Here is a 26405-nt window from a genome sequence, read left to right as displayed (position 1 = left end):
CTTGGCGATTAAGAGCATGACATATTGTAAAGACAATTGTCTATTGTTGGAAACTGTTTGTTGCCCTCATGTTGTCTTTTGGGTTTTTGTTAAAGGAAATGTTTTACATTGTTGAAAATAGATGTTGTATTGCAATAAAGATTGAATGAATTACCAGTATCATACAATTTTAATATTGTATTTATAGAGAGCTCTGCTCGAGGGATTATATTGGTTGAGGGTTGATACGGTGTGTGATTTTGAAAAAGCCATATCATATACACTTTGTTATATATCGCAAGTAGATGTTTTTTATGTGACACGACGTTATACAGATTAGGAGTTTGATAAAGCCTTTGCAACAGTGACTTTAATTGATAACGTGACATCATACAGATTCAAGCTGTGATAAAGCCTTTACAACCGTGACTGATATCGATATCATCACGAATGGCTGATACAGCACGATTGCCTTTGACCGTATTACACATACAATTTATCTGTATTTACTACTAAGTATATAATAATGTTCATTTATTATATAGAATAAGAAGCAAGGGAACAGTCTAAAAGCATAAGTCCAAGAAAGACTGACCATGCCATGACCAAAATGAAAAAAAGGTCAATCAAATAAACAAAAACTAAGCAGAATACTAAAGCAGCACAAACCACAAAAAAACGCCGATTATGTAGAAGCTTCAATCTTTCACAATTCAAACTGGTATACAATGACATCCCTAAGATTCTATTAATATGTACTAATATATATGTTTACAGATATCATGACATGCCTGATGTGATAGATTTCTTAGTTCTAAGACAGAATTATGACATTGCCATGCAGAGAAAGTGGAAAACAGGTAATACTACTGCTATGGATTCATTATTATTCCTGGTATACCAAATTGTCTTAGTAAAATAATGTTCCACTATCTAATGCAACATTTAAGGAATGACTGTAGTATTTTTTCTGTCTATGAAGAAATAACATAAAAAATGTGGTGCACACTGAATAACCCACATTGCAGGTTATTTAAAAGTGTGCACCACATTTTTTAGGTTATTTTGAATAGACAGAAAAAATGTTACAGTCAGTCCTTATAATTTAATTCTAAATTCCATTTTTAAGGTAATTTAATTCTAAATTCCATTTTTAAGGAATAAATTTTGAAAAAAAAACGTTGGTGACGTCACGGTCACATGACAAAATTATGTCTATGAGCTGATAGACAAAACACTTTCAGCCAATCAGAAGACATGTTACATCCAAAATTAAATTATTTACGAATCAAAAGGACTATGGGTAACTTGTTTGTTGTACCCCAAATTAAGATAGTGTTACATCAAATTTTCATTGTTTAGGCAGTTGTTAGCAAATTACAATTTTTGATGTACGCTTTTGACAATATCATCCAGATTTCATTAGATTGTGAAATGCTGAAAATTTTAATTCCACAGATGAAAAGGGAACAACAATTGTATTGAATTTTAAGGTAGAGACATATAGAATAACTGTACATTTGCTAAAAATATTTAATTTATTTGTACAAGGCTTTGAAATAGGTTGAATATGAAGCTTTGCTCAGCATTTCTGTCCTGTAATGAGGCGAGTAAAAATAAAATTTTTGTTTAAAGACAATGTATAGTCTTTAACCAACTCTTTAAAATTGTTCCAAATGAAATAGTTAAGGTAAAAAGCAACAATTATGAATTTGAAGTGGACAATGTAAAACTTCTGTGAACCAGCATTCTTTCGCAATGTCATAGAAACATATTAACCTGATTGCTTTATATAATCAATGACTGTATAGAAACAAGAGTTGATAAGGTCTACTTTTTTATTATGCAAATATGACATTTGCAGTATGGAGTTAAATGTATGATGAAATTGTGTGACAGAGTGGGTGTTATACTGCAGTCACCTTATCAATCAGTCAGTTCATCCTTCATTAAGTTTCTTAATATACTACTCAGCTTCTGTATTAATGAATGATTTGATATTTAGTTGGGAACTTACACTTCAGGAGCACCTAAGATCACCCTCGGTTTTTGGTGGGGTTGTTGGTGCTCAGTCTTTAGTTTTCTATCTTGTGTTTTGTGGACTGTTGTTTGTCTCTTTTTGTTTTTTTTCCCTTTTTTTGCCATGGCATTGTCAGTTTGTCTTCAACTTATGAGTTTGAATATCAGGCCCTTGGTATCTTCAGCCTCTATTTTCCAGATCTGTCTGGTAGTCACGTCTTTTTGACCAAATGAGCATGGAATTATTTGTCAATGAAGCCAGTTGGTATATACTTTTGCATGACATCAACTGCAACTTCTTGTTCTTGACATGTCAACCTGTCAGTTTGTTTGCAAATTATTTGTTAATTAACTCAATACAAAACTTTTGTAAGTTTTACCCAACACTAATGTCAGGAATATGAATAAATCAAAATATATTTTAAAGATTGACCATCAATATTAAGAATTATGTTGTATCAGCATATGAATAATTCATTTTTAAAAAATTGTGAGGCGAACTCCTAAGTCATGATCCACTGATTGTTCACATCACCCAATGTCAAGTTTTCTGAAAGACAAGTTTTAAAATACATGGTAAGTGGTGCATATTCCAATATACATACAATGATATAAAAGTAAGTCAAATTGCAGCATTTGAATTTGCAGTGCATTGACAGTTTTATTATTATTTTGTATTTACAAACAGGTGACCGATTTAGGTCAATGATTGATGATGCCTGGTGGATGGGTTCTATAAAGGAACAGTTTCCATTCCAAGAAGAACACCCAGACAGCATGTTTCAGTGTTTTCTTGTTCAGTAAGTCTCTATATATAAATAAGAAGATGTGGTATGAGTGCCAATGAGACAACTATCCATTCAAGTCAAAATGTGTAAAAAGTAAATAATTATAGGTCAAAGAATGGCCTTCAACACGGAGCCTTGACTCACCGAAAAGCAAGCTATAAAGGGCCCCAAAAAGACTAGTGTAAAACAATTCAAACAGGAAAACCAACAGTCTAATCTATATAAAAAAAGAGCGAGAAACACTTATGAACCACACCAACAAACGACAACCACTGAACAACAGGCTCCTATGTACACTTGTAAAGAATTGCTACAATTAACGAATCACTTTTTGTTAGCTAAAAGAGAGTTTAATTATACCCACTTAGAGTATAATCTTTAACCTGTTTATCTAAATGTCTGCCATCACCTTTTTGCAACATGGATATGATGTATATGTTGTTGTCTCATTCCTTTCAAATTCGAGTGAAGGGTAACCCTTTTCAGAACTAGCATGATTACAATTTTAAGACATCAGATTGTAGATGAGTTTAACGACAAGATTTGTATCATGACATAACAATACAATTTCTTTTTTAGTTGGGATAATGGAGAAACAGAAAAGATAAGCCCATGGGACATGGAACCAATAGCTGATTGCAGTAAGTATATTTGATGGGTATTTTTTGGTAAATTCCTTGGTCTGAACAAAATTACTGTATATTCAGAAAATATTTCGTGCATTTATTATTGCGATTGTGTGACAATCAACACAAATGCAAGTTTAATTATTGCAATTTCAGGAAATGCTGCATACAAATATTGCTATTAAAATTTAAAAAGCAAGTTTTTAAATATGTTTGGAACACCTATCTCGCAATTATAAAAACATTGCAAAAATTTCTGAATATACAGAAGTATGAATTAAAATTTTTGTCTAACTTGTGCATTTACCTGATTTTGGGATAAAATGGAATGTGATTTTGAAGTTTTGAAGTCATAATGTGAATGTTATACAAATGACACTTTAAGGAAATTTTTGATATTTTTTTTTCTTTATAAAATTTTGGGTTTTGCACAAACATTGATTGATACATAAATTGTGGTAATGAAATACTGTAAATTCAGAAATTATTGCGTGCATTTATTATTGCGATTTTGTCATTTTAGACTTAAATGCGATTTTAATTTTTACGATTTTGAGAAAAATTCTGTTTTATTCATGTAAAATATTTCAAAATGCGAGTTTAAATTATTGCGTTTACAACTCTGTCGCATTTTTCGCAATAATAAAAACCTCGCAATAATTTCTGAATTTACAGTATATGATTGTTGGAATAAAAAAAATTTACAAATTAACAAGTCCTGATAAATATTTAGAAGATATTTTAGAACAACAAAACTATGATAAATATTTGTAATTGAAGGGGTATACAAAAAAAGTTCTACAGTGTTAAATAGCAGTAAAATCTGTAAAGAGACAGTAACTACCGATATATAGATAATTTATTTCTCATGATCAATCTAAAAGTCAACAAAATCAAACAAAAAGTATAATGTAGATTTTCTTCCTTTAAGCTGGCAGACCAGGACATAGGGGTAAGATAGCATGCTTATCTCACTGTCTTGCTGGCAATAATAGATGTAGTCTCGTACACTATAAAGAGAATTTAAAAAAAGTTTTTAAAAAAATATAAAGTTTTCCCAATTTAATTTTCATGTTGGTTCATCTTTATTTTTCGATAAAAGAGATATTACACTTTTTTTTTTTAAAGATGACCATATTGGAACATGATTTAAGAACCAGTGAGTTCGCTTTCTCAAGTGCCTTTTTCATAGATAGTATTCCTTTGCAAGAAAATATATAAGAAAGTGCAAAATGTTGACAACTACTTGATAGAATTTGCTAGTTACTTTTTGTTGGTTTTTTTCTATAGATAAACTAGTTTCCTCAAGGTAATAATTCTTGCCAAGAAGCAATTCAAAACTGAATGGATGATCATAACTTAAGATCTGGTCTTAATTTTGTATAAGCTATTATCTATTTAATTTAATTTTTGTTTGTATAAAAATCCAATACCAAAAATCATACATATTTTAAGAACAGAAATTAAACCTGACTCCAGAAAATTTGGCACAATAGATAGGAGTAAGAAATTTTTGCATTGAAACAGATCATATATAGACTCGAAAAGTTATTGCAGGGTTCTTAAACATGAAAAGTCTGGTACATTCCCAGCATAGTCCGATTGATCTTTGTTAACTCTGATCAGACATAGCTATGTATTTTGACTTTCCGATCAGCCAGATTGGCACACCCTCAGAAGAGATTTTACTCTAGGACAGTAGAAGTTTAGATGACTGCATTTCTAGACCCGTGTGACCAATAATACATTTACTTGTTGAATTAATTATAGACTTCAGATAATTATTGAAAAAGTGTATCCAACTGGAAGAAAATATATTACTAGTAATAGGCTTATAAAGTAGCATATGAATAAAAAGATTGAGTGATTGATAGTTGGCGTGTAAAGCAACTTTAAGCATTTATAGCTATATCATGGTAACAAGTTTTTATTGGTGGACGATGTGGGAAAGAACTATGACCTTTGACAGGAATACTACATGTATCAAGCATAGTCAATAAAGATTGATTTGAACGCACTGCCCCTGCCATGATAGGGTTGAATAAAAAGAGATGAGGGGTAAACATCAATAAGACAGTAACCCTTTACACTAAAATCCAAAAGATATCTAGAGAATATAGATACAATGTATACTTTTGAGCCAAATTTTCTGTTGAATTAAATTGAATTGGATGTCTTGCTTTCACTTTATTTTTTTATTTTAACTTGTTTTGGTTAGGTGTGAAATACATTGCTTGTTATAAATTTTGATCTTACTAGTAATACATTGAATTAAACAATTGAATATATTGATTTGGTACAGTATTGTCACAAAGCCAGTATTCATAAAGTTACAGCACACACAAAAAGCAGTAATTGTGCCATATCCTCAAAAACTGCCAAATTTGTTTGCAATTTTTAACATTCAGTTGCATTAAAGCATAAACCAGCTGATGGCAAGAATTATTCCTTGCTTATATAAACAGGTTCATCAGCAGTCAGTACTCATCTGTTGATTAATTGAGAAATTTTTAAGGAAGGTAGGTTCCAATTCCCTCAGGCAAAATTGTTCTTTTTTTTCAACACTTGATAATGAATTTATTGCACTAAAACTGTTAACAATGTCCTGAATGCTACAGTTTTAAAGGCAAGGTACCCTGATAATGATAATATCTATAAGAACAGGGTTTCATTAAGATAAGTTTTCTTTTTTCTTAATTTTATGTTAGTGTTATAAAGGCAAAGTTAACATTCAACAGTTTTTACTATTTTGTTTAGGTTTGGGTTTTATAGCTCCGCAAGTATTTATACACCAGGCTTTCAGGTTTTCTTTATGGAGGTAAATCCAGAAAAGCCTAATACACAACAAATTTATATTTTCATACATCATAGGTGACAGTTTATCAGTATTTCATTAGGCATTTATTTTAGCTTTTGAAAGAAAAATGCCACAAAGCCAAGGAATCTTAATTAAATACAGATGTATGTAAATTAATGTTTCAGAAGGCTTGTTCTAATTTTATCAGACAAAATACTTTTGTAATTGAAATATGGAACAAAATGAATTTATGAAGAGAATTATTGAAATTCAAAATTTGGTTTAATGTCTGGACACTAAAAATGACATCACTTAATATGAAAACTGTGCTTGGATTTAGTAGCATGACATTATACTTTATAGAAATGATAGAACATGAATTTTGCTAGGATTTTTTTAAAAGAAAACAGTGGTATCTTTAAGAAATTGAGGTATTTACAGTTGAAGAATAATTCAAAACATGTAGATAAGATTTCCTCAAGAAGTCATCCATTTAATATGGAATCATAGCTTTTCAAACCAATTATTCACTAAGAGCTTGAAGGTTGTAACAATATGTTAAAAGTCTTCAGCCTCTTGTAGGACTTGTTACAAGAGGTTTTAAAAAAATTATATATTTAATACATGTGTATATTAGAATGTTTAAAACACCCATTCACACAATTTTGTGTTGTACAAGCTTATTTCATGTAGTCATTTTGGATGCCACAGTAACATTTATATTTATTGCTTGCTGTTTGTCAATAAAATGCATAATTTTAACTTTCATGCAAGATTAAGGCTCGGTGCATTTGGAATAACCAATGGATTGCAGATAAAATGTATTGTTATACATCAGGATCATGATTGAAAAATTGGTCATTATTTCAATACTTTTTAAGGGAAAAAATTGTTAAAATATTGATGTGTAGGGAAAATATAACTTTAGTGAAAAACTTTGAATATGAATCTTAATGAATATTTGTAGAAAATGAAATTCCCAAAATTTACATTATATATCAAACGTTTGTAATTTAAATTTTTTTTATTGATATTTAAGAAGTTGATAATAACTTACAATGGATTCTGAATTTGGAACCATATTATGCTAAATACTTTACACAAAAGTACCAAGTTGTCTTCTTTTAGTCTTAGAATTTCATTTATTTCATCAGTGAATGGTATTATAGCATATTTATTCTAAAGCTAAACATTGGAAATATTTTATCAAAGATTCATACTTTGACACAAACATCCAAATAATTCAAAAATTGATACAAACAACATCCAAACTTTGATACAACAATTCAAACTTTAAACAAAAATCCAAACTCTGATACAAATAATTTCAGATGTTCACTAAATCAAAAAGTTGATATGTCTGTAGACTCAGAAGAGGTCATATCTCACTTAAGAAACTTTGTTTTGTGGAGTATGCTTGAAGACCAAGGATAGGTCATTTCTTTATTTCAATTTTCTATGATATTTTCTATTTTTCAGGTATGCCTGAAGACCCAGGTGGGGGAGTTCCTGTTACTCAAGATGAAATAATATCTCTCATGTATACGCCCTCTGCAGGAGAGTGGCCATCATGCTTTAGAGACCAGGAATGTGACAGAATTATACGAGGAATGGAAATGATAATGGAACATTCCGTGGCAGAACCCTTTTTAACACCTGTTGATCTCAATGTATTTCCCATCTATGGAATAATTATTGAATATCCTATGGATTTAACTACAATCAAATCTAGATTAGAAAATAGATTTTATAGGTAAGTAATCAACATGTCATCGACCATCAATGTCAACTCTCCCAATGTTGGTGAGAGCCTTTCTTAAAATGTCTTGGATTGTCTGCCCTTTTCTCTGTCTCCTGCTCAGGAGGTAGAATTTATGTAATATATGAAATATTATAATTACAATACATTAAAGTTGGAAACATTAGACATTATATAAAGAGCAGATTTAAAAAAGGATTAGAAAAAAAGATAAGTAACAAACAAAAGGAATGAAAAAAGAAGAAGAGGAATTCACCAATTACATCCTATAGATCTACGTTTTTAAGTGTAACATATCCATGAGGAAATATTTAAAAAAAAATGAAATGTATTTTCATAGCAACAAGCAAATTAGGTCAAGAACATTATATAAAAAGATTTATTTTCTGAACTGAATTATTAGTGATCAATATGTAGGAACAATTTTTAAAAAACTTTCCATACACAATGGAACACTTATTTGAAACACTCATGAATTGACAGTTCTAATTTCTGTTTCAGGAGAGTCAACGCCCTCCAGTTTGATGTACGTTACATAGAGACTAATGCTGTTACGTTTAATGAAGCTGGTACTCCTATTGTTAAAAGTGCTAAAATTTTAACGGAAGCTTTACTTAGATTTATTAAGTAAGTACAATCAAATTTAATGCTGTTGTTTGTGATGTACATTGTTTGTTGGCCAATACACATTTTTTTGTATGAGCTGTTTAATTAGTTTGCCTTTATGTTTCGTAGGACATATTTCAAGACTGCAGAAAGTCATGAGAGATTTAAAAGCCATGTTTGGTCATATTTCACTGAAATTTGTATCTTTTTATGTTAAGATTCCATTAATACAGGTCTTTTCACAGTAATATTAAATGCATTTTGTCAAAGAGACATATTTTAACAAGTAGCAGGGTAAACCAAATGATAGGTATGGTAAGAATCTTATTTGGCCTCCATATGAGATGAAAAAAGTTAATGAATAAAAGTGCAAAAGAACAATTTGTGAAGTCTTCAATTTTTCTGAAGAAAATTTTACATTTACTCACCAAATAGGGCAACATATAGATTTTGGTTCACATTTGACAAAATTTCCTTGATTTTAATCTAGTTTAGGCCTAAGAAAAATAGAATCTTGGATAACTAAATATTCAATTCAGATATGTTATTTGTTGTAAATGTTATGTTACAATTGTTTTTTTGTCTATGTATGTGCTATATGTTTTCAGTCCTGAAAACCTATGGAAATTGGACTATTTTCATTGAAATTTATGCTAATTTTGAAGTCATAATAAGAACGCTCATACATGTACATAAATTTTCAAACTAAATCATATTTTCTATCAAGTCATTGTTTTACCTATGATTCTTGTGATGATAACAATTTTAATACGAATTTGAAATTTAAACTAGATCTACTCCTTTTATAATATAACATCCAGAGAGCTCCGTTATGATTATATAAAAGAAACATGCTATATTGACTTGATTGTAAGAGTCATTCAAAATTCTGGCCCAATTGCAATTTGTTTCAGATAAAATCAAACTGTTCAACTGGTCAGAAATTTAACAACAATCAAGTCATTCATGAAAATCGGTATCCACGAAAAATAAATGAGTCCACAGTACCTCTCATATTTTTATGCCCCGTTGTTGCGGAGGGGGCATTGAGTTTTACCCTTGTACGTCTGTACATCTGTACATCCGTCCTTCCGTCCATCCCTCCCAAAATAAGTTTCCGTTCTCTAACTTTAATTTGCCTCAACTAAATATTACAAAACTTATGCACAATGCTTATTACCACCAAACACAGATCAAGTTCATATTTGGGTGGTGTCACTTTCTGCACTTAACTTAAGTTTGCCTCAACCAAATGATATGAAAGTTATACACAATGCTTATTTCCACCAAACACAGATCAAGGTTGAATTTGGGTGGTGTCACTTTCACTGTTCTGAAGTTATGTCCCTTTGTAAATTGAAATTTTTTTGAATTTGCCGTATATTTACAAGCGGGGCATCTGTGTCCCATGGACACATTCTTCATATATTTTTTATAGCTTTCATATGTACAATTCATTTCAGTGATACTGATTGTTGTGATCCAATGTCAATAGTTAGTAACTTAACTCATGGAATGGAATTTAACTGGGGATCGTCTGATTCTGATTCTGACACAGAGGATACAGCAGATACTAGGAAAAGGAAGCGGGTTAGTACTACATACATAAACTTACATAAGAGGTCAAACTTTTGACGAACAAAAACTGGAAGAAGGTTGATCTGTATTTGAGGTTTAAACGATTCAAAATGATATTCAAAACCAAGATGAAATCACTTGAGATAGGCTGTTACAAGTGAAATATTTTGATGGTAAAAGCTAACAATTTCTTAAATAACTGTTGTAATAAACTGATTAGATTTCATCAGCTGCACACAAATATGGATTTTAATATGGGATTACTGTCTATGTGATCAGAGATTAGACACTCATTAAAAGTATGTAATTCTCACGGAATATTGTTCCGATGCAGACTGCAGCTTGTTTGTACCTTTTCTAAGGTGGATTCAAATATGACGATTCTTTTTATCACTTGCTTAAACAAAAATTGCTACAATTTGTATGAATTTTAGTCTGATGATGAGTTGCCAGAGACTAAGAAAAGAAAAAAAACTGGTATCACAGACCCTAATGCTTGGAAATCTCAATGTCGTCAGTTACTGGAAACAATGTTACGATGTGAAGATTCCGAACCATTCAGGCGACCTGTTGGTCTTAATGAACTTCCAGTGAGTACTTTATTTCATATTGTTGTAGATTGATCATCTAGCTATCCATTTTTATATGACCACAAAATTATTGCAGTCATATAATGGTAAGACTTTGTAGGCAATGAAGGTGGCAGCATCGTCCAAAGATAATTGGTTTCAGACAATAACTTCAGGATAAGTGTATGGATCTCTATGAAATTGTACCATAAGGTTCCATACCAAAGGAAGGTTAGGATTGATTTTGGGGGTTAATGTTCTAACTGTTTAGGAATTAGGGGCCAAAAACAAGCATTTTTCTTGTTTCAGGACAAAACTTGTGTATAAGTGTATGGATCTCTATGAAATTGTACCACAAGATTCCATATATATACCTCAAAAGGAAGGTTAGGATTATGAGGGTTATGGCCCTAACTGTTTATGATAAAGGGGCCAAAACAAAACAATGCTTTTCTAATACTTTCTATGAATTGCTTATTTTTTGACCAATTTCAATGAGGTTTTTTTTAAATGCTGAATCTAACCATGTATTTAGATTTTCAGATTTTTGGCCCCGTTTTTAAATTTGTCCACATTGAGGTCTAAAGGGTCCAAAATAAAGCTTTGTTTGATTTCATCATAAATTGAATTCTTGGTGTTCTTCGATATGCCAAATCTAACTATGTATTTGGATTTATGATTTTGGGGCCGATTTTCAAATTGGTCAACATTAAGGTCCAAAGGGTCCAAAATTAAACTTTGTTTGATTTCAACAAAAATTGAATTGTTGGGTTTTTTTATATGCTGAATCTTTTTTTGGTAAATTTTTTGAAGAACTTCGTGCTAGGTTTGTTTGTTATTCTGTTTAAAATAATTTTCAGAATGCTATACATATATTTATTTATTTTGATGAAAGAATCCCTTTAAAATCTTAGCTAAATATTGTCCATTAATAAATAGATAAATTAAATTCTTGGCGTACTTGGATATTGTGAATCTAATTGTGTATTTAGATTTTGGATATTGGACCATAATATGTAAAAGTCCAATTTCAAATTTTTCAGTTCTTTGACCATATTCATTCTGTGTCAGAAACCTATTCTTTGTCAAATATTTAATCACAATCTTCAAATTCAGAGCTGAATCAAGCTTGAATGTAGTGTCCATACTTGCCCCAACTGTTCAGGGTTCGACCTCTGTGTTTGTAACAAGCTGTACCCCTCAAAGCATTTTATTATGGAAGGTTATCAAAAGCACGGATTTTAGACTGAGCTCAATACAATTATTCTTGGATTTATTTTTATAAATGAAACTATTGAATTAAGAATTCAAACACCATGAAAATTCTACAAATCATTATAACTCACATCTATTAAGAACTATTTTGGTGACATATACTTCTAATGGCATATGTACAAATGTAAAAAACAAACTTTAACAAAACAAACAAAGATATGATTTCCAAATACAAGACATGTGTTTCTGGAAAAATGTATTTTACAACAAAAAGTTTAACTTGGAGATTGATCCCTAAATTCAAAACACAAAAAGGCTTGCAATGAACATGTACATTTGAAATTTCTTCATGCATTTACCTGATAAGTACAAAATGTATATATTGACTTATTATATGTTTCTATTTCTTTAGGGTTACTTTGATATTGTTATGAATCCAATGGATTTAGTCTCAGTCAGACAGAAACTTCAGGATGATTATTACGACAACCCACAGGACTTGTGTAAAGACTGTCGCCAGGTGTTTACAAACTCCAAGCTGTATAATACAAACAAAAGGGCAAGGGTAAGAGACTATCATTTAAAATATTTTATTGGTAAAAATTAAAAGGACTGTTTATGCATAGAAATTCATTCATATCAGGTGAAAAATCATTGATAGTGACAGATTTGTATTTGAATTCAACAGAACTTGATATTGACAAACTTTGGACTGAAAAGTTGCTCTAAAAACTGTTTAGGGCTTTTCCAGGAAATAAATGAATGAGAGGTTTAAACCCCACATGATATTTTTTTTTTGTTGGATATTACAGGTGGAAGCAATTACAATTCTGTTACAAATGAAAATAAAAATAATGGGTGGTGGGGGATACTAAAACTCTAAAAGTTAGTTTTTCTTCGCTATATGCCTGTGTTATTAAAAAAAATGAAAATTGTAATGATAAATTGAACTTTATGTGTATATGGCATGGGCTTCCTGGGGTAAATTATTTTTAATCAAAAGGTCTTTCTAGAGGAATATGTAAAAACCTAAATATGTCTTTTAAGTTATTTTTAGATGAAGAAGCTTTTTACAAATCGTAGAATTTTTTGGAACTCCCAAAGTTTTACCTTATACTTTGATCTTTATATGAATAAAAGGAATGAATTAGTTATAAGAAAAGAGGAGGATATATTGTTTTATCTGATATATGTTGATGTCATTATTTTGTTGGCAGATCTACACAATGACCTTGAGATTGTCTGCCATGTTTGAGGAACAGATCAGGGATATAATAAGTGGTTGGAAGACTGCAGTAAAGAGAAGTCAGAAATCTCCAGCACCGAGAGGTTTCTCTCCAAGGTAAATTATCTTTGTAGATTCCAAATATTTCAGACTTGAATGAGATGCTACAAATTCATTAAAATTTTGCGTGCATTTTTTTATTGTGATTGTTAACAATGGAAGATAATGTGAGATTGATTATTGCGATTTCAGGAAATGTTGCATACAAATAATGCTATCAGAATTTTAAATACAAGTTTTAATATTCCAAAACTGTCCTGTTGTAATTTTTTCAAAATAATAAAATCATTGCAAAAAATTCTGAATTTACAGTATATGAAATCATGTCTTAATGTCAGCATGGTCTGTCAGTAAATGTATTATCAGAAGTTTTATCATGAAGATAATTTTAAAAAGTTTAAAAAATTGAAAATATAGGGTATATTTAGGGGTAAATATTGTTTACTTGTATCACATTTAAAGAAAACACATTGAATCTCAGAATTTGGGAATGTTGCCAAAAAAGAATTTTGTTGCAAAATTTGGCAACTTATTTTTAACTATTATATGTTGTATTCAAATTTTTCACTTGTCACAACTTTTTCATCCAGTCAATAAATTTGTTACAAAAAAGAATTTTCCATTGACACCAGTTTAGGAAAAATGATATAGTGGATTCATTTAGATTCATGTGTACCAATTTTCGTGAATTGAAGAAAAATTATATCTTTGTGAATATTTGATTTCGCCGTTTTGCCAAAGTCTGTATATTAGTCTTGAGAAAGCTTGTTGAACATTTAAGTTCATGGTTCACTTATACTCTCGACATCAACCAAAATTGGTATTCCAATAATAATAAAAATGAATCCCAAGTAAAGTTATAAAATTTGAGTAGCTAAATTCAGGAATGTTGCTGAATTCTTAGATTTTCTGAACTGGTGTAAATATATAGATGCATATATGCAAGTCTAAATTGTAAACAAAGTTCAAACCTATGATTGCGTTGGATAAAAACCGCAATTTTTATACGTGTGCATGCAAAACAAATTTCTTGTTAGAGTGGTCTAAATACAGCACAAACAATATTTTCCAAAAGACCAAAAAAGCGAACAAGTATATTTTAACAAAACGCATTTGACTAACAGGTCGAACAACAAATGTTCTTAAACCCTGCTGACTGCCATTGGCGATTGCCAAATAAACGGATCACTGATGTAATAAATGGATCTTAATTATAAATTTAATACTAAACAGAAAACAATAAACTTGCGGAAAAGATGATATACTGCAAACAAAATGTGCAAAGGTTTTTGTACACCATATCTGGATTTCGACAATTAATGTCTCTTCAGTGATGTTAGGAATCGAAACGGTATTTGAAAAGCCATACAATTTACCTCAATTTAGTATAGACTCTTGAATTTTGAGGAGTCAAAATAGGATGAACGGATCATATAAACCCGAAGGCAACTACAATACAAGCCCAAACAAAAAAATATAAACAAGTCTAAATTGTAAACAACGTTCAAACCTATGGTTGCGTTGGATAAAAAGCGCAATATATATAATAATGTATATAGAAGATTTATACAGTCTAAAAAGTAAATTTAAACTTTTAGTGTTTAAAACTACTCATCTGAAAATAATGATGCTCTTTAATACATAGTAAAGGCACTTGTATCAGTATAAGTAATATAATGATCGAGACTTCCCTGTACACAACACATGTTTTTAACCATCATGTACCTTATGGACCAAAAGTTTGTGAAGCAAAATATATATATATATATGAGCTGTGGTGGATGGAAATTGACCTTATGCAAGTGCACGTATACTTATATATGTACATGTTTAAGACATTTAAAAACGAATTAAAAGATGAATTCTGGTCTGTTTTGTAGGGTCCTTATAATAAACTCAATTTTTACAGACTTTGCATATAGATTTTTTCAAATCGAAATAGGTTAACTGATGTATTGATATTCATTTACATAAGGACAATTTCTATCTGACACAGCTCATATTATTTCAGAGTGTCATAACCAAATGAACCTTAACACAGCAGAAATCATCTAAGGACAACTTTGTCTGAAGAAGTTGGCGTTTTAATATTAATTAATGAACAAATTTTGCATTTGTATTTGAGACCTGAGAAAACTGCAACATTTTAGCATTTCAAAACAAATTTGATTTAAATTTGCAGAATCAAACCATCTACCTCATACTCAACAAGAGCTGGTACATCACGTGATACAAAAGTGTCAGTACCTGGACCTTCAAGATCTACCTCAGCCCTCCGTAATGGCAGAAGATCACGATTTGTTAGTAGTACTACTGAATTTGAAGTAGATGTCACAGGCCCAAGTTCTTCCCGGAGTGTAAGAGTAGCAACAAGAGCAGCTCCTAGTCCTGCAAGTAAGTTAAGGATACAAATTAAGACACCCCTTTTTAAGACCAGAGTTTTTGAATTTGTTGGTTTAAAGATTTTTAATCTAAAAAGTTTGGGTCTGTCAGTCAAAAAAGAAGTCTTATAAACACAAAATAATATGTCTTACTTTACTGTGTATTTTAACTTTATTTAAGTCGTCTTTCCTGTTGAGATAGGTCTGTTTTGTGTATAATGGTGACATACATTGTATATTTCAAAAGGCTGATCCAAAGTATTTGATGACAAAAAATTAGAATGAACATATTGTAATGGACCAAGTACATAGGTTTCATTCTGAAAATTAATTGTGTACTACATTTCCCATCAGGTGCTTTTGGCAATTTTTAGATTTTATTTTTAGAACAGGAAAACAGTGGTAGATTTTTTTGGAATGTAGAATTTGTTTCATCAAATTCATAAATGGGGGAGCTCATTTGAAAGTTTTGATAAACTCGATTTCCAAAGGAAAATATTGGTCATTAATTTGGTGATGTACGGCAGGGGGGCTTGCGGCTACCAAACAGTGTCCATGCATTAACTTGAAAACGCTTGGACGAAATCTTTTCAAATTCATATATGTTCATTCCTGTGACTAAATGATGGTCAAGTTGGATTTTCACAATTTTAGCTTTTATCATTGTTGAGTTGTAGACCTTTAAGTAGCAAAAAGTGATACTTAGAGTGTTGTCCGTGCAATAACTTGAAAGCGCTTTGACGAAATCTTTTCGAATTTAGATATGTTGTTTCTGGTGACTAAAAGAAGGTCAAAGTTTGAATTTCACAATCATTCTTCCATCAACCATTCATATATTGCAATACAACAACCGTTTGAAAGTGGGTTTCTGTTATTGGAGTGACCACAAGATTCTATGGTTTCATATTTAATAAGGTTATAATCTCATAAACATATTTCTTTCATTATTGACTTAATGATGTCTGCCTACCCACCTCTGCTGAACAAATGTGTGTGTACTTATATACTTTCTTAAATTCCAATATTATGTCACTTATGATCATGATGATAAATAGGTCAAGATTGGTTATGGCCTTTCCATTTCTGAACCGTTACAAAAATTCATTTATTTTTTTAACTTGATCCTGTTTGGGGGTCCAGATTTGCAAACATCTTTTTCAAGCAGGAAAATCCGGTTTGCTGTCAAACTGGCAGCCTCTTGTTATGATATATTTTTGTTAACTCTCTCAAATAACTGATGGTGGATTGATCTTCCATTACTGGACAGAAACCAATTATTGTAGCGTAGCATAAGTGTAGCCAGCTAACCGTAACATTTCTGATAAATTCCAGGGTTTTTCTCCACAGGAAAACTAGTGGATTCAGCTCATGGCTGTAATTTCACATCCTGCATATGTTTTTGAATGTAAAACATGCTAATAGGACAAATCCTTGAACATAACCACAAAAATTCTTGCCCTGTTGGATTTTTCTGAAATGCAAATGATAATGAAAGGTTTTCATGTTTCAAATATTGGAATATAAAGACTTCCAAATTATTTATAAAAATTTAGAACAGGAAGAAACTTCTTTCCAATTACAAACAAAATTTATGTTACAGAAAAACCAGTTGTGGAATCTAATCATTATGATTCTGAAACAGAACTAGAAACCACAGATGAGGAGGAACAGGTCAAGGTCAGCAAGAGGCCACAGAGGACAGCAGGAAATAAATCTCCAGGTAAAATTTTCATCAGAGTAGTGCAATAGTCAGTTTTACTACTCCCATTAACAAGGGAAATATTAGTTTTTGTCTTGCCTATGAATTTTGTTTTCAGGTAAGACCTAAGTATGCTAATCTGGCTGCAGCGACATAAACTATTTGTATTAAGCTTTGTATTTCAGTAGGTAAAAGACCTGATTGCTTCATACCTTGTAAATAGATGCCCTATGTTATGAAGTTTTCTATCATGTGAATTTATCACTTATTGTGAGTAATAGGATAATCATATTTGGTATATGGGATACTTGCAAGGTCTACATGTTCTTCAGACAGGGTTCACCTGACCTCTACGGCGATCAGTGATCAAAATTAAAGTTACATAATTAGGTTTTTTATGCCCCCGCTACAAAATGTCGTTGGGCATATTAATTTACCCCTGTCCGTCTGTCTGCTGTTAGTCTGTCCAGATATAGATACATGATATGTCTGGCTATCTCTTCCTACAGTTTTTGAGCTATGGCTTTAACACTTTGTAGGATGTTTCTGCACTTAATAGAAGTGTGCATTTCTACAGGATTTTAATTTTTTTCAAATATTCTCAAAATGCCAGGTATTTGGACTTAGCCATTTTTTTGTACTCAGAATAAAAATAAAAGATAGATCATCATACATAGTGTTAAATTTATAATTTCTTTTGGTCAGGTGGGGGCATCATTTGTGTCTTACAGACAGCACACCAATTTCAAGTTGTACTTTGACATCACTATTTGTCAAATCTAAAGTATGTGAAATTATACTCATGCATATGGTAGAGCAGAGGGGGGCATTGTCCATATCTAGTTTTTCAGATGCTATAAGCAGTCGGTCTACTATATTTGGTGTATGGAATAATTGTAAGGTATACTTGCCTGTCTAGCAGGTTTCAAATGACCATGACCTCATTTTCATGATTTGATGGTCAGTCCATGTTAAGTTTTCATTTTTTTTTCTGTTTTTTTGATAATTAAGCATCTTGTCAGCTATATTTGGTGTATGGAATTATTGTAAGGTGTACATGTCTGTCTGGCAGAGTTTATTTAACCTTAACCTCATTTACATGGATCAAAGAAAACATTAAGTTTATGATATATTTGTAGTAAAACCATTATGTTAAAAGAATATAAAATCAATTATGATCAGTAAAGCAGATGAGACATTTCAGTGTGTGTACTCTTGTTAGATGACAACTATTTTTCTTAGCCCTTACCTTTTTAATCGCAAAACAACTCGATATATTAAAAATGTGTTCTGTGTTAACAGAATGCGATGCCAATTTGAGGTATATTTATCTACTTGCACAAACATCCACAACTCGACAGAAGCAACCCCTGCATACTTGCCAACCTCTGACAATGAAAAATCATGTCATGACATGACATGACATGTCAAAAAGCGTGTGAAAATGTGTGATGTAGTTGCTGACTTTTTAATATGAACATTATACAAATTTGTTAATATAAAACAACAATATTCTACTGTAAACTTTTATTGCATTCAACAGTGGTCTGTTTTTGCTGCTTTCAAAACAACACTACTAGGCAAATATTCAAAATAACTGCCAGTTTGTTTACATGATAACAAGGCACACAATATATCATTGAGTTTTGATCTGAATTCAGTGTAAATTTCTTTATAATTGAAAATGCTCTCTCACAGTCAGAATTGTTATTTGGCAAAACTAAAATAGCTTTAACGTTTAAATAGCAAGCTTTGAAAGAATGTCATATATATAATGGATTTTTTTTGCCATTAAAAATGTCATCTATGTCTGCTATTGCTCCCCACAAATTATATATGTTGCTATTGTCTGGTCAAAACTGGGTAGTTCATCAGAAAAAAGATGGTACTCAGAGAACTGATCCAACAGTTTTGTGATATTCCCTTCCCACATGGCCTGTGGAAATCTGTTGGCTAGATTTGAAACTGAAAAAGAAAAAAGAAAAATCATTTGAATACCATTGAATGCTTTATCAATTAGTACATCCTCCACACATGTTGTTATGATTGCAAATGATTGATAATGTTTGCAGATGATCAAATATAAATATGAGAGTAACATAGGGTGCACAATGCATTGTTCGGCCCTCGATCACTTTCTTTTGATTGATTTTAACAGACTCCCAACTTTTTTGGTACATACACTGGTATCGTTTTCGCTTAGCACTCGGCTCTTTAGACGACAGTACAGGTCCAAAAAGTGACCACTTTCTGCTGGTCATTGCCTCAAAGTGAATTTGAGAGAAAGAAGTAACAAAATCTTAAACCTAATAACAGACTTACCTGAAGCTGGGAACATATATATGTTCCTGCCTGAAGTGAAGGGCTTTTGTTGTTCGTCCATATCGTAAATAAAAACAATGGCGACGTAACTATTTCTTCGAAATTCTCGGGATTCATCGTCTATTGATGAAAACACCCGTGAATTGCGATCTCACTAACGACCAAAAAATCAAATCAACGAAAAAGCGTGTAATAGCGTGTAAAGTTGCGAAAAGCATGTACAGGCCATGTGACAAAATCCTTGCGTGTAAACTGTTGAAAAAGTGTGTATTACACGCGAATATCATGTGAGTTGGCAACTATGAACCCCTGTCATAAAAAAAACACAATTTGAAAGCAGGTGTTCATATGGATAAGAGAATATCAGCCAAATAAGTTCTTGTTCAACATCACTTTATTGTATAGGATATTTAGAGGTATTTTTTTGTCTGAAAAAAAGTGTTTAAGCTAAGGGAGCTACCATTTGATTTTTATTGTGGTGGGCGGGGGCTAGGATGAAATTTGAAAAGAAGGCAGGACAGGAGTTTTGAGTTAAAAAAAAGGCAGGATGAGCAACTTGGCAAAAAAAGGCTGGATGACAATTTATGTAAAAAAAGTCAGGATAAACTAATAAAAAAAAAAACAGGACCGAATAGAGTGAAAAATAAAAAGGCAGGACAGAGATTACAACTAAAAAAAATGCAGGACAAAATTTTTCATCCTAGTCCCCCATAAAAATCAAATGGTAGCTCCCTAACAGAGGGTTTCTAAATTGTATGCTAATCCAAAATGTAGACTAAGAGGATCTATCTACATTTAAACCTCGATAAGTTGGAAATAGAAAGGACCAAATAATTTCTATTCCTTCCAAATTTTACTTCTACAGCGAACTTTGATACACTGGATTAATTTTGTTCAATTTCTTTGAGGGGACTTCGAAATATACTGAAGTTTACTGAGATATCGATTCAACAGATTTCAACTCTAGAGTTAGAAATGCATTGAACAAAAGGGACAATACAGGACTGACAAAATATCTCAACTTCCTCAAGTTTTTGAGCCAATAAAGTATAATACTAAGAGGTATGACTGTATTTATGTTTAAACTGAAAACAAAGGTGCATTGTTTATTTTTTGTACATTTTATTATTACAGCAAAACCATCACTAACAAATGGTGGATCATCCAAATCATACACAACTCGTGCAGCAACAGGATCTATCAAACTTCGTAGATATTGTGCCGATGGATCTTTTACAGACGATGACAAAAATCAGGAAAATTCACATTCATCATCATCATCTTCAGACTCTGAATCTAATTTAAATGAAAAGTCTAGACCTCGCTCATCATCATTGTCATCTTCATCCAGTCGTTGTTCTCATGGTAACAGTTCAGGTTCTGACACTGAATCACTAAGTGATTACAAAACAGTGCAATCAGCTCCTACAGTCAAAGTGCCAAATCATAGAAGAAAACCTAGATTAAAAGCAAATATAGGCGGTGAAGAAGGAGCAGGACCATCCGATAGTCAGAGGAGACCTAAAAGGAGTACTAAACAAATAGACACTTATGGCAATGGCAGCGAGTTACCTGTTCGTAGTACGAGAAATAAGGGTAAAAGGACAATAAAATATACTCAGGAAAGTGATTTGGATGAGGATCAATCAGAATCAGGATCCGACTCGGAAGACTCTGAACCTTCAACACCTGTTGTCACTGTCAGTAGTCGGGGACGATTACGGAAAATGACACCAAGAGCCCGGGCAAATTTAGCTTCATAGTTGTTAGTTATTTGTAGTTTATTGTTAATATTTAAAAAATTATTTGCTCAATTTCTGATATGTCTGCAATGACTTTTAAATTACCATGGACATTTATTTCGTCACATTAAAATTTCTTTATTATTGTTTATTCAGCCTTTAAAAAATGAGTGATATTAAATGGATAAAGGAATTATAAAGATTAATATATTAATATTTTATGCTGTCATTTAATGACAGTACTAAATACAAGCTTTTATATTTTCTTTAGGAAGATGGCTTAATTTTCTATACATATCATAGTAACTGATCAGTGCGTTTATGACCTCCAAAATGTGGATTCTTATATCATTGATCATTTTCAAAAGTGAATTTCTATTAAGTAATCAGTTTCATTTCAGCATAAAATCGTGATAATTAAGTGTCTGTGGTAATTTAACTGCATACACATTGTATTTTGTATTCTTTTACAATTTTTGATCTCACTAGTAAGTTTTTTCCAGTGTTGTAAAAAAAGTATATGGATGATGAATTGAAAACTATGTGAGAGACAAAACTGATATTGTTATTTTTTCTTGTTATAATTTTTTTTTGTGATGAAATAAGTGCTATTGTTAGGTTTTGTACACAAGTCAAATTTTGCTGGTCAAAGATTATTACAAATTGTATTTTACTAATTTTTGGATTGTTTTCATGTAGGTTTTTTTTGTTCACAATATTCTTATTAGATAATGAGGCCAAGTTCACTTCACATGATTACATTTGATTTTCACAATTATAGTAATTCTGAAAAATTGATTGATTGGTTATACAACAGATCTATGTAGATTTATTTATTCATTGCCCAGGTTATTATTTGATAATATGGCCTTGAATTTCAACTTTATCATTATATAGCAAAAAGGCTATTAATTGGTTCTTAAATGGATCAATTTCAAAGGCTTTAATGCTAGATATTAAAACAAAAATTAAATGGTCAATTTTAGCCTTTCGTGAACCTACTCTTTTATGGTCTTTGAATGTCCACCTACTGTGCATTCTTCACAACAAATGTAATGTTAACATGACAAATTATCAATGTACAATTAGTTTCAATAGATTTTATCTGTAATCAGTTTGTTTTGGTTGATCTTAAAGTTGTGAGACAGTACTTATATTGTTTATTATAATAAACTCCAGTTTCTGAAGTTGTATAATAAAGACAATACTTAGTAAGCTGCTTACATCTATGTCATTTAAAATCTGGTAGATAGTTGTCTCATTGGCAATCATACCTCATCTAAAATTTTACATGTTGATTGTTTATCAGAATAAATGCAAGTTTCTCGTATATTTGAAGTTCATTTAGTAATGACTAAAGGTTAAAAAGACTTCGACTGAAAAATATTTGAATGGTAAATTAGAAAATGATTGTAAAGAGATTAGAAGGAAACCAGTGAGGTTAATTGTTACTTTGCATAGTTTCTATTGTTATGAAAAAAAACCAATCCAAAACAATTTTTTGTGAACAGTCGTGTGAGCCTATGCTCCGTGAAGGCCATACCTTGACCTATAATTGTTTACTTTTATAAATTGTAACTTGGATGGAGAGTTGTCTCATTGGCACTCATACCACATCTTCCTATATCTATGTGAGAAAAATTAATATATAAATGTAATTTTTGTATTTAAAACATTGTTGAAAATGAATTTTAATGTGAGAGATTGAATATATTTTTATGTTACGACCTTAACTCATAGAAAGGAAAAGTCAATATTGAAACAGACTGGCTTCAAAGAATGTAACTGATGTGTTAAAATAATCATATTTCAACCTTTCTGCCTGTAGAGAAGAACTTTATAAAAGTATAAATTTAAAAATTTTCCATGTTATACAAGGAAATATTGTGATTTGTATATATTATTTTTCACCGGTGAATAACCATTACCTCGTCCTAGTCTGTATTGGTTGTATATTTTGATCTCTTGTACTTGTATTTTTACCTTCTCATTTAACTGAGTAGCCAAAGTAAAGGGGAATAACTCTTTAAATCTCTAAAGCATTTGTAATTGTCTGTTTCATCAATGCTTTTAAAGTATTCATGTGAAGCAGAATTCAACTGTGTTACTTAGAAGTTTAGAATTAAAATATGAAAATGGTTGACACAAATGTACCAGTGATTTGTAAGAGTTATTTCCCCTTAACCTAAGTATCCCTCCTTAAGCCATACCCATGTACATGATGTATATCCTATTGCCATTTCTTGTAGTTTATAGAAGTAAACATTTATTTTAAAGAAGTACTGAATACAAGCATTTGATCAGTTAAAGAGGTCAAAAACTCATCGTCAGTCATATTTTATATATTATGGCTTACTTAATATTGGTGTGATACCAATTTTCATTGGTAAGAAAAAATAACAATACCACTAATGTAGGTATCTTGAAAATTGCAAAAAATATCTCCAAAACAATTGAAACATTAGTAACTTAATATTATGAATCTTATTCTTTTAAAGCTACTAAAGAAGAAGGAAATGTTGAGTCAATGTAATTGAAACAACAACCAAATAACTTTGCATACAATCTGTAAAATGAAAATAACACTTTATAATGTTAATTTACTTCCTGGATTTACCATTATAAAGAACACTCAAATCAAAACATTTGAAAACTGAAGATGTATAAATACATGAAAACGTAAGGAGCTAAGTTGATTTCCTATTTGCAAAGTTTCCAACTGTGTGGGAAAGTCCTTATTGCTACTAATTTATTACTATTAATAATCATGGAAAAATTCCTATAATTCTGTAATGTTTGCCTTTATCACAAGATAACAGCCATTTGTACTTTTTATATTAAAACATGAAACATACTTCACTTTGGATCTTATTCATTTAATTGTTTTTTGCAAGACAATGGTTAAGGTGATATTGTTGCACATGCTTCATGCATAGTTGCACCACTTACAGGCTATTTACAGCATAAAATTCCCTAATTGATTTTCTTGCAACTATAGAAATCAGTTTAAACTATCAAGATCTATTATTCAAATTTATTATATATTGAAATCAGTTTTGATCTTATAAAATAGCTTGATTCAGGTGAGTTTACCTTATATTTACCTGAATTCTAAAGAAATCTGGTTTCAATACCTTACATTTTTTGTCTGTTTTACTGGTGGTGACAACAGCATTAACAATTTGCAAATAACCTCAATATCCATTCCCTAATTTCATCTAAAATGACAAAAAATTGTTTGGAGGTTGTTAATGACCTAACACTGCTACAGTGAACAAGTTAATTTTGAAGGATTGAGATCTGTTCCTCCATACCTACATGAAAGTGTGATAAATGATTTGGTATGTTGATTTGTTGTGAGGACATGTATGTCCATTTGCCATATGGCCTTGACCTTTTTTTCATCAGGTCATGTAAATTTTTAGCATGTATCTTAGAAATTGTATATGATAGGTTGAAAATAGGTTAAATGTAAAAAACATTACTTTTACATTGACATGAGCAGCTGACCAATTTCTTTGACCAAAGTTAAAGAGATCTTGACCTGACAATTTAATTTGTGAACTCATGTTACATATAGCTTTTGATAAAACTAAATAACCAATTGCATGAACTATGTCAATACATATATGGGTTTGCTGTGATACACTGTATTAGAAGTTTTAAGTTGGAAAGACACTACACTACGCAAACAACGATCAATCATCATTAAGTTGTAGAAAATTTTGAAAAGAGAGTGTAGAAGTGTTAAAAAAAAGATACTTTAATTTATTAACTATCTGGGTTCATATTATGTGTTCGTATCAAGTTCTGTCTTACATGGTCCAAGTGACTTAAAATTATACAATGCAAAGATAAATAAAGAATATAAAATTCTGAATCTATTTACTGTTTCCATTCTTATGTTATCTCTCATTGTATTGCATTTTTACATATTAAAGAGAAAGAGTAGTAACACAAAGAAATTAATCAAACTAAAGTCTTTAGAACTAGATTTTTTTTTGTTGGATTAAACAATTGTTAGGTATACACTATTGGATTTACTGGAGAGTGTTCATGCCCTATGTCTTGAGACAAGTGTTCAGTGTAGAAAAGGGACCTCGGTGGCTGAGTGGTCAAAGTAGTTCATCTACTGTATCACAAGTCTGTCAACACTGATGTTGTGAGTTCAAATACCGCACTAGCAGGTGCGTTCTACTCCAATCTTAATTGACTAGGAGTGTCAGTTTTCCTGCCAAAGGTCGGTGGTTCTCCCTGTGCACTCCGGCTTCCTTCACAAATAAAAAACTGACTGACACAATATAGGAAATAGTGCTGAAAATGGAGTTAAACACCTGGACACAATACAGCAAATAGTGCTGAACGTGGAGTTAAACACCAGCAGCCAATCAGTCGGTGTAGGCAGGCATCCAGGGTATGCATGGTTTGGTTAACCTTTTAGATGGGTTTTCAGACACTTGTATAGTTTGACAACAAAAAAATGGTTACAGAGAATGTGGGTAGTGAATTATCAAAATGTGTATTTACATGTAGGCTAAGGTAAATGCATTGCTTTGCATGATGAATGACATGATTTCTGCCTGAAAAAAGCTTTGTTTTCAACAGCTAGAAACTTGGAAAAGCTATTTGAATATTGTAAGTAAAATTTTCCTTTTGCAAGAAAAATGGTCGATACATGGTACATTATTTATTATAGTGTCATTTATTTATTTTGTGTCAGTGATCTTAGTTGCTATATTGAAAATAAAGGTGACATAAGATCATTTTTTTATTTTGAAAGATAAATATCGATAATTGTAGGTTTTGTTTACTGCAACAAATATATCTATATCTCTTTTCACTCCACTCTACTTGTGATGGCATGTTCTGTATATTTTGTTTTATATATGAAAGTCTAAATTCTTCATGAAATGGAGAATCTCATTAGACATTCAAAGTAATAAAATAAAATGTGCACAAGTTTATGATTGTCCTTTTCAATTAAATAGACACTATCTTGACATGTGAAACTATTCTGAAGTCAAGTACTAGTAAGAAAAT

General features: G+C 31.2%; 1 protein-coding gene across 2 annotated transcripts in view; it reads left to right on the top strand.

Moving 5' to 3' along the window:
* LOC127724004 (bromodomain and WD repeat-containing protein 3-like) overlaps positions 1 to 26327 on the top strand; it is a 65889-nt gene extending 39562 nt beyond the window's left edge. The window contains exons 24-36 of one of the 2 annotated variants that reach the window (XM_052230736.1): positions 757 to 839; positions 2687 to 2798; positions 3366 to 3427; positions 4344 to 4364; positions 7689 to 7962; positions 8470 to 8595; positions 10038 to 10164; positions 10587 to 10742; positions 12349 to 12501; positions 13154 to 13278; positions 15404 to 15615; positions 17203 to 17322; positions 20758 to 26327. In XM_052230736.1, the coding sequence (XP_052086696.1) occupies positions 757 to 839; positions 2687 to 2798; positions 3366 to 3427; positions 4344 to 4364; positions 7689 to 7962; positions 8470 to 8595; positions 10038 to 10164; positions 10587 to 10742; positions 12349 to 12501; positions 13154 to 13278; positions 15404 to 15615; positions 17203 to 17322; positions 20758 to 21386 (2200 nt within the window). In that variant the 3' untranslated portion in view covers positions 21387 to 26327. The remainder of the gene's footprint in view (positions 1 to 756; positions 840 to 2686; positions 2799 to 3365; positions 3428 to 4343; positions 4365 to 7688; positions 7963 to 8469; positions 8596 to 10037; positions 10165 to 10586; positions 10743 to 12348; positions 12502 to 13153; positions 13279 to 15403; positions 15616 to 17202; positions 17323 to 20757) is intronic. The other variant, XM_052230737.1, reaches the window with a different exon arrangement.
* The last annotated feature ends 78 nt before the right edge of the window (positions 26328 to 26405 follow it).

This window comes from Mytilus californianus, unplaced genomic scaffold (assembly GCF_021869535.1).
Source record: "Mytilus californianus isolate M0D057914Y unplaced genomic scaffold, xbMytCali1.0.p SCAF_14, whole genome shotgun sequence".
NCBI lineage: Eukaryota > Metazoa > Mollusca > Bivalvia > Mytilida > Mytilidae > Mytilus > Mytilus californianus.
The sequence above is the reverse complement of the archived record's forward strand: the minus strand, read 5'-3'. Positions and strand labels throughout refer to the sequence as shown.